The sequence below is a fragment of the Podarcis liolepis genome (genome assembly GCF_965112155.1).
Source record: "Podarcis liolepis genome assembly, chromosome: 10".
Lineage (NCBI taxonomy): Eukaryota > Metazoa > Chordata > Lepidosauria > Squamata > Lacertidae > Podarcis > Podarcis liolepis.
This window is the reverse complement of record NC_139562.1, coordinates 54,702,780-54,719,470: the sequence shown is the minus strand read 5'-3', so window position 1 is coordinate 54,719,470 and position 16,691 is coordinate 54,702,780. Positions and strand designations below refer to the sequence as shown.

Genomic DNA, 16,691 nt, shown 5'->3' with positions numbered 1-16,691 from the left:
GTTGCTGATTCTCGGGTATACTGGGGTATGTGTGTGACAGAGAGATGTAACCGTGGCTGAATATCAATTTACTGCCATGGAGACTACATCTGAATTGGAGACTGCTCCTAAACAGACAGGCAAAATGGAGTCTGCTTTTGTAAATGGGAGCTAAAATTCCCTACTGCCACATGGCTCTTTCGATTGGGTCCCACATCATCCAGAAGGAATCTGCCTTCTCAAAGTTTTATAGTGTTACCTTGGCATCACTTTCAGGCAAATATAGTGCAGGCTGACTTTTTTTATTGTTGCTGTTGTTGCTATTATTTACCGTATTTTTCGCCCCATAGGACACACTTTTTCCCCTCCAAAAATGAAGGGGAAATGTGTGTGCGTCCTATGGGGCGAATGCAGGCTTTCGCTGAAGCCTGGAGAGCGAGAGGCATCGGTGTGCACCGACCCCTCTCGCTCTCCAGGCTTCAGGAACACATCCGCAAGCCTTGCAAGCCCGGCGGGAGTTCCCGCGGGCTCACAAGGCTTGCGGGCAGCAGCCTGCAGCCCGAAGCATGGGGAGCCCTCCGGAGGGCGCCCCGTGCTTCGGGCGGGTGTCCACAAGGCCGCGGCTGGGGGGGGAATAATTTTTTTTATTCATTCCCCCCCCAAAAAAACCGAGGTGCGTCCTATGGGCCGGTGCGCCCTATAGGACGAAAAATACGGTACCACTTTTGACCATTCTCTACATTTAGTACAGCATGCTGCTGTTAGGTCCATTAAATCGTGTGTCACCATTAAATCCCATTAGGTTGAGATTATTTCATTTGTCATATATTCAGAAGCAGCTCACCAGGTGGAACTGAACCACTGACTACACCACCTTTTGGGAAAGTGCAAAGGTGGTGGGGATGTTGGCTTGGTGGAACGCAACAGCAGAGCCAAGCCACCTGCCATACCTATTTCACTGCTAAAATGACCCAATGGGATTCTACAGCGCAGAGTTAACAGCAACTCATAGTCCTTTGCGCAAGGCCTCTCATTGAGATCACACTGAAGCTGGAATCCAAAGTAAACTTTTCCAGTGTTATCCACTGAACTGGATCGCTAGGGCAATTCTGCCTGGTGTCTCCCATTCAGTTTGTAATGCTAACACTTAACTTTTTTAAAAATATGCTTTTCATTAGTTTTACTTAACAAACACACGCAAGAAATTAACAAAAATGATAAAATAATAACAAAAAAACCATCTATACATCCATATATCCATAGGTACTTACAAAAGAACTTATGCCACCATGTTCTTATTTCCCAATTCCTTATCTTCCCCATTAGACTTCCGTTTTCCTTAAAGTAGGTCTGTCTTATTCTCTGTTTAATAAACTGCTTCTTTAATCATTTCGCCATTTCTTCTGTTACTTAGAATCCATATTGTGGTTTGCAAAAATTGATCAAAGCATGTCCAGGTTTTAACTTGAGGGCACTGGTTTTATATATTATATATACTTTATAAATTTCCCACTCCTTTTTGAACTTTCGGGTTGGCTGTCTCCTAATTGCCCTCATCATTTTTGCCAGTTCGAGATATTCAGATAATTTATCCTGCCATTCCTCTTGTGTCGGTACTAATTCTGCTTTCCAATTTTTGGCAATTAATATTCTTGCTTCTGTTGTAGCATATCATTCTTAAAACTTAACTGTGAGCATGTGACATCTCTCTGGAAAAGGCAGGCACTTCTCGCTCCACCAGGGGGGTCCCTTATGTTGAAAGCGAAAGCCCATTATGTATATACCAGTCCCGCTTTGGTCCCTGTCAGCTGTGTGGTTTGGCTGTGCACCAGAAAGAATTTCTGTGCCATATTTATGCCGTGGAGATTGGATATGCTGAGGCAGCTTATCTGGAGCCCTAAATTAGCACCTACATGGATGTGTCCCCAGGGTTGGATCTCACATGGAACTTTAAATGGAAGTGTTAATAGAGTTGTACCCTTTAACATCAGTTGAGGAGCATGGAAGTAGATTGTTTTCCGCCACTGAAGCAGGAAGAAGAGTGGATTTTGCAACACAGGGGTCTGTGCTGGAGAAGACCGCTTAAGAGAGCTTTTTCTCTGATAGGCTTTCCACCTTCCTGTCTTAAACCGTAGGCATTTGGCATCCCATCCCACTTCACAGCACAGCAAGATTTGGAAAACAAAATATTACCATTAGAGGTGGGAGTCAATTTCCCCTTTTGTTCCTTTGTTTTTGTTTCTGCCTTTTTGTATTGGTTTTTGCCACTATTTATTTATTTATACCATACCCATCTGGCTGGGTTTCCCCAGCCACTCTGGGCGGCTTTCAGCAAAAGGTTTAAAATACATTAAAACATCAGTCATTAAAAACTTCCCTAAACAGGGCTGCCTTCAGATGTCTTCTAAAAGTTTGGTAGTTATTTTTCTTTGACATCTGGTGGGAGGGCGTTCCACAGGACGGGTGCCACTACTGAGAAGGCCCTCTGCCTGGTTCCCTGTAACCTCACTTCTCGCAATGAGGGAACTGCCAGAAGGCCCTCGGAGCTGGACCTCAGATGGGGGTGGAAATGCTCCTTCAGGTATACTGGGCTGAGGCTGTTTAGGGCTTTAAAGGTCAGCACCAATGCTTTGAATTGTGCTCGGAAACATACTGGGAGCCAATGTAGGTCTTTCAAGACCTGTGTTATGTGGTCTCGGCAGCCGCTCCCAGTCACCAGTCTAGCTGCCGCATTCTGGATTAGTTGTAGTTTCCTGCCCAGTAAGAAGTAACAAGAAAAAAAGCCATTATTTTATTTAACATAATAACTCTGAATTGAAGGAAACAAAGTTTAAAGCTTGCCTTCTGGTTCCATGTAAAAATAACTTTTGCAATTGTTATGCAACTTATAGTATACCTTTAGTTATTCATGGTAGCAACCATGAAAACATACTTCTTCCTGTGTGGTCCCAAATTGAAAACAACATTTTTTCAAACATCTGCACTTCGATCTCTTGAGTACAGTTCACAGGAGACCCTTCAGATTTCAGGATGGAAAAAAGATTTCAGCACTGTTTGGAGTGTGCAAAAGCCTACTCTTGGAATCACAGAAGATAAAATGCGAACCAGCAGTATATTTTAATACTATTTTGTTGTGAATACCGGATGCCTTTTTATACTTCATAATAACTATAGCATTGAGATCAGAACAGAACAAAGGGACACATCATATTTCTACCTTACTGCATGTATAACTAGTACTTAGGCATTATACTCAAGCCATTCAGAATGTTGAACCTGCGATTTGGCCAGAGTATAACATAATTATAAGCTAGAGCCACCCGCAAATGGCTTCTCAAAATTGTCCACCCTATTTGTGGGCAAAGAAACCGAGAAGAGCTTTTCAGCAAATCTCTCCAGAGAGAGGGAGAAATATCCAAACAGTTTATTGAGGTTTGGGGCTCATTAGCACAGCTTTTCCTTATATATTTCTTATTTTTCACATCTCGTAAGGCGATGGAAGAGGGGTAAAGTCAAACTGTTGGAGGGTTACAGCACCTGCTGTGGCTGTAGAGGCCGCTGTGGGAGAGATACTGTACGTTTTATTGCAGGTGAGGCAGATGAAGGCATCCAGTTTTGATGGTGATTGTGTGTGTGTGTGTGTGTGTGTGTGTGTGTGTGTGTGTGTTTACATGTCTTTGCTGCATTGGCAACTTGTCCACCTTGCACCTAGCATCATTCGTGTGTGTGCGTGTGTGTGTGTGTAAAATGGTAGAAAACCTTCCAAGAACATTTTTCAAAATGGCTTTTTTCTTCTAGAAGGGCGTGAAAAAGAAAAACCTTAGCTTTTTCCTCCAACGATGACTTATGAGAAATTTCAGCTCAGCTCTAGTATAGTTGTATGTGGGCTAAAACACAGCCCAGAGGAGAGACTGCCTCCCTGCTTTCCCTGTTGTAAAGATGATGAATGCCCAGAATACAAAGAATATGAAAGAAGGTAGAAAGAATAGGTAAAGAACTGGCAAAAGATGAAAGCAGGGCTGGACATATTAATGGCTCTCAAAATGCGTAACAAGGTGTCAGAAGTGGGGATTTTTCTTCCCACATATGGAAACAAGGCCAAGAACTAGTGGAATTCACCAGACAGGTTTTTAATTAAATGTTAGAACAACAGTCCTAGCAGTTTCAGAAGTTGAATAAGTGATTGTGGAATCATTCAAGATTTTTAACTGAGGCATTACTCTTCATGAAGGTTGTTCGGAGTTATTTAGGTACCGGGGTATGATGTGTTTGAACTGGCAGTTAGAGCAGTCATGCCCAGGTGGTCCCTTTATAAGTTGTTGGCATTTCCACAGGTGGTGCAGAAATAGTTATTTAAATGCCATCTGTCTCCATGACAACCATGCTAACAGCAACGTTATGGACTGCATCGCCTTTCTGAATTGGGAAAACCACATGTGCAGGAAGGGAGCCCAGTACCAGCAGTTCAAACGCAAGTCCATTAATTGGCAGTCATCACACCATATCAAACATAATCTAAATCTACCTGTACCATCAATCAAATTTAAAATGAGATCAGCATGGAATATACTCAATAACAGGCATTCTGAAGTGCTGTGGGAAAGGTTAAAATACTCCCCTATGAGGTTCAGACCTCATGGAAATCAAAAGGTGGACACAATTGTTCTGTCGTCACACATGATGGTCATTATGCAAGCCACAAACTTTCGTACATCAAAGCCTTTTCTGTGTGTGATGTATTGATTCCATCACATTTGAAGTGGCTGTCAGACATTTTTGGAGTTTTCCCTACAGCTAGATCAAATGATAAAAAAAAAAATTGGCTATACAGGAAACGAACTTGGATTTATATTCTCTTCTATCTGATGGAGCTACCAACTGTACCCTGGGATATTGTTTTTGAGATGTGTGGATGAATACTCATATTTTTCTTTTATTTATTGTAATTGTGTCATTGCATCTAGATTTTGCTACATTCAAGTTCTCCCATTCTATTTAAACAGATGCTCTGAAGATACCTTTATGGATTGCACTTAGCCAGGTGGAGCCAGCCCATTGTGGTACAGATGATCTCGAAATGGAAAACACCATATGCGTGCTAAACATCCGCAAGCAGACAGCATGGGATGATTTTTCAAAAGCAGTGAGCCAGGCAGTGGCAAACCATTTCCAAGCAATCACTTCTGATGGATGGAAGAGCCTAGAAGACTTGACACTTAATAACACCACGGAATCCACCATTGGCCTCACTGCAAGCAGTATATTATCCATCAAACTTGGTATCTATTAGCAGTCTTAGCTCTGTAGAAAAAGAAAATTCCTCTATGTTTTGGGTTACATGGTATGCAGCAAGTATCTTGGCTAAGAGCGTTGTACTGAACTCGTGGTGTATTATGCAATTGAGGGGATGTGGGTGGCGCTGTGATCCACTGAGTCTCTTGGGCTTGCCAATCAGAAGGTCGGCGGTTCGAATCCCCGCAGCAGGGTGAGCTCCCGTTGCTCTGTCCCAGCTCCTGCCAACCTAGCAGTTTGGAAGCACACCAGTGCAAGTAGATAAATAGGTATTGCTGTGGTGGGAAGGTAAACGCCGTTTCTGTGTGCTCTGGTTTCTGTCACGGTGTCCCGTTGCACCAGAAGCGGCTTAGTCATGCTGGCCACATGACCCAGAAAGCTGTCTGTGGACAAACGCCAGCTCCCTCGGCCTGAAAGCAAGATGAGCGCCGCACCCCATAGTTGCCTTTGACCGGACTTAATCATTCAGGGGTCCTTTACCTTTTCTTTTTTACCTTATGCGATGGACTGATGGAATATAAAGAAACACAATTGTTCTCTGTATATACTTACCCAAAGTCCAAAATCGAGCCATGATTAAACAAGTAAATGCCAATACATTAACTCTGTGCCCTCCAGATGTTTCATTATGATATTAGTATAGTGGTACCTCGGGTTACATACACTTCAGGTTACATACGCTTCAGGTTACAGACTCCGCTAACCCAGAAATAGTGCTTCAGGTTAAGAACTTTGCTTCAGGATAAGAACAGAAATTCCCTTAGGCTACATCTGATCTGTTTGGATACTCTGCGCAACGTAGAAAAGGGCAGTGGACCTTCTGTTGATGTTCGTCCCTGGCATATTGGCCACACTCTGGAGCCAACTCTAGACTTTCAGCATAAGCTTATTTTTCTTAGTCCCCTATGTCATGGTAGCTTTTAAACATTACAGAATAAGAAAGGTGCCATATTGTACAACATTGGTAGGTAAAGCCAGAAGTGGAGTGAATCTTGTGTCCTTAGTTTGAGATACGACATTTCCAGGAATCCAAACGAATTGCAAATTCCTTTTTTAAAAAAAGAGTAGACATTACATTATTGTTTAATAATAATGATGATAATGATTATTTTTGTACCCCATCCATCTGACTGTGTTGCCCAAAGCACTCTGGGGCACTATATAAAGCTTTTTAAAACACTAACGGTTTATATTTCCATTAAATATTCGTTAAAACTAACCAAATTTAAATTCATGTGACATGGCATATACAAGTGTCTTCAAATATAGATGTGTTGTGTTTGTGTATATAAGTATGACCGATTTCATGTTCTTCTTAACAGGCAATGTTTCGTGGTCAATAGGTCAGGCATTTCCTCAACCACCTTGGGAATTTTTGAAAAGGAATCAGGTGGAACATATAATCATATTTTTGCTTGGTAAGTATGTCTGCTCCTACTTTGGCTTCACATATTTCCGTAAATGTTTATTGTGATGGATAGCCAATGGTTTGCTGACAGTTGTCATCTTAAGTAGTTACATGCTACATTCTTATTAAGCTTTGAAGTTCAGTGAATAGAGAAGCTTTGCTTCAATATGTTCAAAAGGGAAAACCTGAACAACAAGGAAAGCAGGGAAGTTTATAGCCACAAAATAGTCTTGCCTAGTGAAAATATTAGAATAATATTTGTGATCCATATTTTTAAAAATGCCCTTCACAATATGCAGTTTCACAACTCTCAGCAAAACACGCACACATTATTATTATTATTATTAGTCAGCCTGGATAAACAAAAAGCAAATACTCTGAGCATGTGCAGTTTCACATTATTTTTGCTCACTTCCTGACTTTGGTTACTCTTGCCCACTCACATGACTGCTGTGAAGATATAGAAAGAGGCATAAAATGGCTGCAAAAGGAGACTTAGAGCTTGTATCATAGGCATTAAATTTTGGGTCGTTTAACCAGACTGATTCACCTTTGTATTATAAGGGGCCATGTCTTTCCCTCCCCACCCCAATATGCAAATTAGCATAGCTTCAAGTCTTCAACCAGCCTTATTGTGGTCTGAATAAGTCCCACTTATGCTCAATCGAGCTTAATCCCAGGTTAGTGTGCACAGTCGATTAATTCCCAAAAGGAGTTAATTTAGGCCTCTAACCACTGTGGAAAGCAGAGTGATCGGCTTTCGTTTTTAAAATGGTGTTGCTTTTGTAGTTCACCATTTTTGCCATTAAAAAGGTAAAGGGACCCCTGACCATTAGGTCCAGTCGTGGCCGACTCTGGGGTTGCGGCGCTCATCTCGCTTTATTGGCCGAGGGAGCCGGCGTACAGCTTCCGGGTCATGTGGCCAACATGACTAAGTCGCTTCTGGCAAACCAGAGCAGCGCATGGAAATGCCGTTTACCTTCCCGCCGGAGCGGTACCTATTTATCTACTTGCACTTTGACGTGCTTTCGAACTGCTAGGTTGGCAGGAGCAGGGACTGAGCAACGGGAGCTCACCCCGTCACGGGGATTCAAACCGCCGACCTTCTGATTGGCAAGTCCTAGGCTCTGTGGTTTAACCCACAGCGCTTAAGAAAAAAGCACAAAGTCATTTTGTTTCCTTATTGCTCCAGCTGGCATTGTGTGCCACTTAACCTGGGACTAGGCTCCATTAAGCACAAATATATTTACTTCTGAGTAGACATGTGCAAAAACCACAGCAGAATTAAATGTCTGTGCCTCTTTCTGAAGTCTGCACAATTTGCATCTGGCCAGGCTGAGAGGACTCTTGAACGCTTGTATTTATTGTGCGGCAGTAATTTCAGAAAATAGCTTCTCGGGAATACCTGATCTGGGGAGTCCAACCACTGGAAAGATTCATCATGGTTGGTAGGATGAAAGAAAGGGCAAATTGCAGAGATTCCAAGGGCAAGAAAATGAGACAGAAGCAGGGAATGAAAGTACAGTAAGCTGGGGAAAGCAGAACCTCTTTAGGACTGCAGGGATCCCTATAGTCTGGTGTCCAAAAAACGTGCTCATTTATCACAGCTCTGGCTCTGTTCAGCTTAACCCCCCACAGAGCTCAGGGTTGTTTTCATGTGTATCCTTTCCTTTAAAGGTCCTCAAGAAGGCTGTCTGCACAGTGTGACTTATACATCTATGATCCATCTTCAGACGCTGCAGAATTACCTCAGGCTGGTAAGGATCAGCTTAGTTCTGCCTTAGCAACGTTCCTCTCTCTCCACCACAATTGTTTTGTAAAAATTAACAAACTTCTTGTGTTTTCTAACTGTTTGGGGGACACTCTCCTGAGCTGTGCCCTTCTACAGTACTCTCTAGAAGGGAGCCAGTGCTCGAACCTCTGCAACATACAGAATTTTTTTCCACATTTGTCTTCTCTGCCAAGAGCCAAATATGTTATGGACTGATTCAGATAACCAAGTTTCTCATGGATCTTACCATGATGACAGAACCCATGTTGAAATGGGAGTAAAATAGTTGTGTGACTGCACCCTCAGTCCTCTTCTTGAGGTCTTTTAAACTACAGTGGTGCCTCGGGTTACATACGCTTCAGGTTACAGACGCTTCAGGTTGCAGACTCCGCTAACCCAGAAATATTACCTCAGGTTAAGAACTTTGCTTCAGGATGAGAACAGAAATCGTGTGGCGGCGGCGCAGCGGCAGCGGGAGACCCCATTAGCTAAAGTGGTGCTTCAGGTTAAGAACAGTTTCAGGTTACGAATTAAGTACGTAACCAGAGGTACCACTGTAATTGGCTCCTGGTTGCTTTTGAGCAATTGGAATCTTTTGTGGCTATGTCCCCACCACGACAAGTGGTTCCATTCTGCTGCTCTGAAAAATGAATTAGCGAAGCAGCCACTCTAGAAAGGCACAAAACAGTGTTAGCACAGAATATTTTCTCCCGGTCTATGGGCTTTGAAGAATGCAAGTCTTAACTCTTATTATCTTGCTGGTTTTCTCTACCTGTGCCAGAATGCTACTGCTTTCTTAAGGCTATAAAGAGAGCCTTGCTGGATCAGTTCCAAGGTCCACTTTGATCCGGCACCCTGTTCCCAAAAGGTTGCCCGGGTGCAAAGTCCACAGACGAGCTGTGATGGCAACCAGCCCTCCCATACCAGCAAATGTGATTCAGAGGAGCATTGCCTCTGAACATGGGTGCTTCATTTACCATATTTTTCGCTCTATAAGACGCACTTTTTCCCCTTCAAAAATTAAGGGGAAAGGTGTGTCCGTCTTATGGAGCGAATGCAGGTTCCTTAGCTTCAGCGATAGCAACGCGAAGCCTACGAAGCGCAGAGGGAGAGCTCCCCCCGCACTCTGGAGGCTTCGCGTTGCTTTCGCTGAAGCCGCCTGAAGCGCCCGGAGTGCATCGCGAGCTCCCGCTGTGCTCCGGGGGCTTCAGGCAGCTATCAGCAAGCCTTCAGAGTGGAGCAGGAGTTCCCGCTGCGCTCCGAAGGCTTGCGGATAGCCGCCTGAAGCCTGGAGAGTGAGAGGGGGCGGTGCACACCAGGCTTCGCTTCGCTGGAGAGGCGCTGCACAGTTTTCCCTCTCTGCGCAGCGCCCCTTCAGCGAAGCAGGAAGAGAAATGGAAGGGGCTCCGTTTCTCCTGCCGCTTCGCTGAAGGGGCGCTGAGCAGAGAGGGGGAGAATTTTTCCCCCCCTGTTCTCCCCCTCCTATGGTCCGGTGCGTCCTATAGAGCGAAAAATATGGTAACTATCAGGGCAACAGAACTGTCATGTAACAGCAAGATGGGGAACTAATTCTCAGACCCAAGGGCTACATTTCTGACCCCCCTGGACTGCATCATCCCATTGCCTCCTTCACCAGCCCTTCACATGCTTTTGCCAGGCTGGAACGAGTCACATTATAACATTGTGAGTTGCATTTGTTGCGCTCTCTCTCTCTCTCTCTCTCTCTCTCTCTCCTTTCACCTCTAATTCCCCACCTACTGCTGACAGGTTGTCCTTGAGGGAATGCAGACCTCAGCCTGCAAACAGCTCACCCTTCCCTGCTATAAAGCTTCACTAAAGTTTCGTACACCGAGTTCACTTACTATAAAGTTCCTTTTACTATCCGTTTCCACTTAAAAGCAAGGAAGCAAAATTCTCAGGAGTGGCAAGTTAGCCTTCAAAGGACATGGCTATTACAGTGGTAGAGAGCTAATTTAGTCCTCTTGGAATTCAATTTGTAAACTTATCTTCAGAACCCTTTACAGGTAGTTACGTTGCTAGGAAACTGAGACACGAGCGTTAGATTTCGTTCCGGGAATAGCAGCACAGGAAACGCAGAATACTTGAAAAGCCCTCCTCTGTAGTTATTCTATCCAGATACATAGATTTTTTTTAAAAAAAACCACCTAAATCATGCTCACAGTCCAAAGAATTGCACGGTTCATTCTGCGCAAGGGGATTCTCAAATAGCAGGACTGCGCGTCATTGTTTTTGACACTTGGTAAAATGTCACAGGGATCTACTGGTTAAAGGGGAGAAAATACAACAACTCTGCTGAGCAAGTCCTTGGATGAACCCAAAGTAGCACTTTACATCCTGGCATTTGATATTAAATGGCATTTTGATTTTCTGTTTCAGGGGTAATAACTGACTGGTGTCTTTGTTAACATTCACTCCAGTTAATACATTATACAGTACAGTGGTACCCCGGTTTAAGAACAGCCCTGTTTACAAATGATTCGGTTTATGAACTCTGCAAAACCGGAAGTAGTGTCCCGGTTCGCGAACTTTACCTCGGTCTAAGAATGGAAGCCGAACGGTGGAAGGGCACCAGCAGCGGGGGCCTCATTAGGGAAAGGGTGCCTCGGTTTAAGGATGGTTTTGGTTTAAGAACGGACTGAGGTACGACTGTACCTCAGGTTACAGATGCTTCAGGTTACAGACGCCTCAGGTTACAGACTCCGAAACCCGGAAGTAGTACGTCTGGTTAAGAACTTTACCTCAGGATGAGAACAGAAATCGTGTGGCAGTGCAGTGGCGCAGTGGCAGCGGGAGGCACCATTAGCTAAAGTGGTACCTCAGGTTAAGAATGGACCTCCGGAACGAGTTAAGTTCTTAACCCGAGGTACCACTGTACTAAGAATCAAAAGCATCATTATAGGGGCACTCATCCTTCCAGACTTGTGATGTAGGGATGGTAGAATGGTCCTTAATGCTTTTATGAACCCTGAATAGAAACAGAGCAATTAACTGTTACCATTTTATAAGCTGCTGGCTGTGAGCATTCCCCCCCCCCCCCCGCATTGAAATGGGTACCAGGTGGCCACCCATGTTCTAATTACATTTTTAAAAATCTGTAAGGCTGCAATCCTACATAGCAGGTTCTTGGGAGCAAAGTCCCTTTTAATTCAGTGGGACTTGCTTTTGAGTAGACATCTATGTGATTGCACTATAAGCAATGTCTAAAGAACAATAAACACCTCTTTTCATTCATTTTAAAACAGGCCTGTGAAAGTACATATAAATATTACTGTGTTTATCTATAGGTGGAACAGTACCGCAATATCATCTTCCATGGTCCAGAAGGAAGCTTGCAAGATTATGTGGCGTACCAAATAGCCCTCTGTATGAAGGTAAGAAGATAAAACTATACAACATTTTGGCAGGGGGCATGGAGGGTGGGTAGAAAGAGCCTATTATTCACCTTTGCTGAATTTGTGAACTTTTAACACAGCACAAGCAACTGGCTGCAGGATTCAGCTGTGAAATTGTCAAAGTGAAGATAGATTCTGATTTCTCTAAGGAGCACCTTGCAGAATTATTCATCAACAGCGGTAAGATGATTTTAATAAATCAGCGGAGGCTGGGATTAAAAAAAAGAAGGCTTACTTGGAATGATGTTTACAAAGGAAATAGTACACCGAAGCACTATGGCATATTTTTAATCTAACTTTTCAGAAACTCCAGAGACAAAAATTGATGTTGTGAAAAAGAGACAGAGCCTAAACTGAAGACAAAATTTAATGCCAAGCTTTGAATAGTTTTATTTTATATCTCTCCTGACAGATGTGAGGATAGGTCTGGGATTTAAAAATACCCCCCCCCCAAAAATACAATTATTATTCATGATTTGGAAATATTTAATTCATATGAATAGCATGAAATGAAATGAAATGAAGGTAAATTAAAGTTGTTTTATAGGTATTATAAGGGATAGGCAGAATTCTCTCAAGATTTCATTCCCATACTGAACCTCATGCATCTACATCCCTCAGGATTCACCCAGAGTGTTTCCACCTCTAAATCATTCTTCACCAATGATTGTAGGAAAAACACTCCCAAGAGATTTACAGGCATCTCATACGTCTGTCTAGCACAGGCATAGGCAAACCCGGCCCTCCAGATGTTTTGAGACTACAATTCCCATCATCCGTGACCACTGGTCCTGTTAGCTAGGGATGGTGGGAGTTGTAGTCCCAAAACATCTGGAGGGCTGAGTTTGCCTATGCCTGGTCTAGCAAAATGAAATAAAGAACAAATGATGATGACGTGACGCCCAGCAAGTTCATCCCTGACTACAGTGGGGCCTCCTGCTGCCACCGTGCCGCCAGAGCATGATTTCTGTTCTTATCCTGAAGCAAAGTTCTTAACCTGAGGTACTATTTCTGGGTTAGCGGAGTCTGTAACCTGAAGCGTGTGTAACCTGAAGGCCCCATTAGCTAAAGTGGTGCTTCAGGTTCAGAACAGTTTCAGGTTAAGAACAGACCTCCAGAACGAATTAAGTTCTTAACCCGAGGTACCACTGTATTTTGATTGGGCTGGTCTAACAGTCTAACTTGTCTGTAACAAACAAGTGAAACTTTTTCAAAATAACTAAGTTAGCTGTTTCAGTTTAAAAGTTAGGTTTATAAATGTCAGGCTTCAAGGAATCGACTTCCTTCCCTCCACCCCCCTGGCAGTAGATAAACAGAACATACTGAGCGGAGTCTTCTTACCAGTTAGAATTCTTTAATAATCACAGCAAGGGATAACGAACATCTCCCTTTAAGAATTGTGGTGTTTTCAATTAAGGCTACACTCCGCCCCGCCTGTCCCTCTCTCAATCCACATCACCTCCACGTCTGGTACCCTGATCTTGAAATCTCTTTGCTTTCTATTCAGCAACTTTCTCAGCTCTCCTAGAACGTGGGGAGGGGGGAAGGGGGATGTTGTCCAGCGACTGTGAATCTGTTAACCCTCTCTCTTCCAATGTGTTTCTTCTCCTAGCGGCTCTTCATCTGGTATTTCCTAGCTTTTCCCTTCTGAGCTATGCCCCTCTGCAAACCACTGTTCTAAATCTATACTGCCCTGCTGCTCCTGGAGAGATTCAGGGTCAGGGGGAAAAGGAGGCGGCACCCACAATGGCTCCTCGTTGTAACCCCCCTCAGCACTGTCCCTGACAATAAGCAAAGTTGTCAAAAGTGTGCATCTGTTTTGCCGGACACAAAGGCTGGAGACAGAAAATGTATTTGTTTAGTTAAGAGAGTTGAGAGGAGTTCCCATTCACTGTTGCCTCTGCTCAATCAGAGGTGGGCAGAACCTAGTATCCTGGGGGAGATGCACATTGCCCCCTTTTCGGTCAACCGAACAATCATTTAGTAAGCAGAGAAAAACCGATAACCTTCCCTCTGCTGATCTGCGGAGGGAGGGGCTGTGTGCTTCTGTGTGTGTGAGAGAGGGGGCACTATTCTCACTTTTGGTTAGACTAGGGTTACCAGACGTACCTGGGGACAGTTCCCAAATTTGCAAATCTGTCCCCGGACAAATTCTGTCTCCGGAATGTCCCCAGATTTGCAAATCTGTCCCCGGGAAATGTGGCAGCAGCAGCCTCAGCAGCCCAGAGCCAGCCTGTTAGCGCTGCTCGCTACTGTGGCGCCCGCCATTTTTCCTGCGCCACGGCAGCGAGCATCTCCTGAAGCCAGCCAGAGCAAACTGCACTACCAGGCTGGCCCCTCCTGGGCAACGGTCGCCTGCCCATGACTTCTGAGCCTCCCCTGTTCTGTCAGAACAAAGGGGGAAGGGGGAAGGAGATCGGGGAAGGCTCGGGCACGCCATTGCCCAGTTTTTGAAAAAACTCTGCGCATTTATGTTTCACAGGGTGCGAAAGAAGGGCTTTGCACATTTATACAATATGCATGTGTGCTTGGGCCCAGGGTCTTTTGCCTCGCCATTCCCACTACTGACTCCCTGTTGCTACTTAGCTTAAAAAAAGAAGAAGAAAAAGAAGTGTCCCCGGATTCATTGAAAAAAATCTGGTAACCATAGGTTAGACTCCCAACTGCTAGCATGTGGCCCTTGGAGAGATAGCCAAGAGGGAATGTGGCCCTTGAGCCAAGGAAGGTTGGTCACCCCTTCCCTGAGATATTTGGGGGGCAAAGGGGGGTGGACAAAAGCAGCATCAAAGTTCCTACATGCTCTAGATGTGTTCTTATTATGAAAACTGCACGTTGTAAATTGAGAGAGGGAGGTCTCCCTATGCCAGCCACAATAAGCTCTTTGTATCCACAGGTTGCCTGATCCCCGTGAAACAGCCTTCTGTAAACAACAGAACCATTGTAATTTTAGAGAATTTGGAAAAAGCGACATTATTGGAATTACTGGGGGAGTTTCTCCAACCTCTTGAAAACCGTGGCTCTGAGAACCCCTACACGATGAAGAAAGGTACAGAAATGTTTTTTTTGTTTCTCTGGGATTCACTACTATGGAAAACACACTTTTAAAGTACCTGAAGACGTGTGCATGCACACGAAAGCTCATACCAATAACAAACTTAGTTGGTCTCTAAGGTGCTACTGGAAGGATTTTTTTTATTTTGTTTTAAAGAGCAGAGTTTTCTTTGGAAGTTTGCCCTTGACACAGGCTTAGCACAAACACACAAACATGCCGGCCTGCAGCTGACTCCTCCCTGATCTCTCTGCAGTGCATTGCACTGAGCTAAGCCTTAGCAGGACACCTGAACCCAGGCTCATGGATTAGCTCTCTCCAGAGAAACCACAAGCTATAAGCAAGGTTCATCGTATGGTTTGAGGCTTAGCTCAGTACAGAATGACAGGGGAGTCGCATACGAACCCTGCCACAGTAATCCATTTAAATGAGCTTCCATTTCGACTCTGGTTCTTTATTAGCTCTATCACCTGGATGTTTTATTTTGAGTTTTTCTTCTCTATTGGTTGTTTTGTTTTGGTTTTGTTTAGCCAATGGTGCGTCTGAAGCTTATTACTTCCACGAGAATTGTTTTCTTATGGGGACCATTGCAAAATCTCGGCTTCAAGGCTCCGACCTGATGGTTCAGCAACATTTCCTCTGGGTTCAGCTAAGATGGGACGGAGAACCGATCCATGGCCTCCTGCAAAGGTTCTTAAGAAGGAAGGTTTTAAGCAAGGTAGGAGCATGCCTGCTTGAGTTTCAGGTCACTGTTCACTACAAAAGGTGTTTGGCGTTACTAGAACCAAATAAATTAATAAGAGAACTAAAGCTCTTCCATTTTGGAGGACAAAGAAGTGAGCCTTTGTAAACAGCTCAATAAGCTTCTGCGATTTAGTTTATGAATTGAGATACAGTTAAACCTCTCTACATTGTTGAATGTAATTCGTTCTGGAAGTCCGTTCCGAAACATTCGACAACCGAGGCGAATTGGTTGCAAGAGCTTCCTGCACTCAAGCGGAAGCCACGTCAGATGTTCAGCTTCCAAAAAACATTCAAAAACCGGAGCATTTACTTCCGGGTTTTCGGCCTTTGGGAGCTGAAAAGTTTGAAAACAGAGCCATTCGGGAGCCGAGGTTTGACTGTATATATTTATAAATACACAGATGGAACTTCATCATCATTCCTACGTACCATCAACAAACCAGTAACTTTCGTGCATAAGCTTTTCTTAAATCAAATTGCAGAATTGCTTTTGAGCGGTCTTGGCTTATTGGTAGTCAATTACATCACCAATACGTGTTACAGAGGCATTTTCTGCCTGCTGTAACTGCTACCATTTAAGACTTCAATAGAGGTGCAGTGTGTATTGGATGTACTGGTAAAGTTAAATGTTATTAGTAATATGTAAACGGATCTTAATTGATGTATAGTAAAGTTTATTTTAAAAAAAGAAAGAAAAAGAAAAATCCACCCAACTGTACTGCAGGAGTGTTGAGTTGTTGCCTAATGATAAGCTCTCATCCTTCAGGTTTGTCACAGACACATAATAAATAATAATAATAATAATAATAATAATAATAATAATAATAATTTATTTATACCCTGCCCTTCTGGCTGAGTTTCCCCAGCCACTCTGGGCGGCTCCCAATTGAGTGTTAAAAATAATACGTAAGGGATGGAAACCACTTCAGGTCGGTTTTTAATAATAATAATAATAATAATAATAATAATAATAATAATAATAATAATTTATTATTTGTACCCCGCCCATCTGGCTGGGTTTCCCCAGCCACTCTG

General features: G+C 43.7%; 1 protein-coding gene across 1 annotated transcript in view; it reads left to right on the top strand.

The window, feature by feature from the left end:
- CTTNBP2 (cortactin binding protein 2) overlaps positions 1-16,691 on the top strand; it is a 117,542-nt gene that overhangs the window by 77,101 nt on the left and 23,750 nt on the right. Inside the window, 7 exon segments of the mRNA XM_083463269.1 lie at positions 4,983-5,258; positions 6,594-6,689; positions 8,357-8,436; positions 11,756-11,842; positions 11,944-12,043; positions 14,757-14,909; positions 15,443-15,630. Coding sequence (XP_083319395.1) covers positions 4,983-5,258; positions 6,594-6,689; positions 8,357-8,436; positions 11,756-11,842; positions 11,944-12,043; positions 14,757-14,909; positions 15,443-15,630 — 980 coding nt within the window.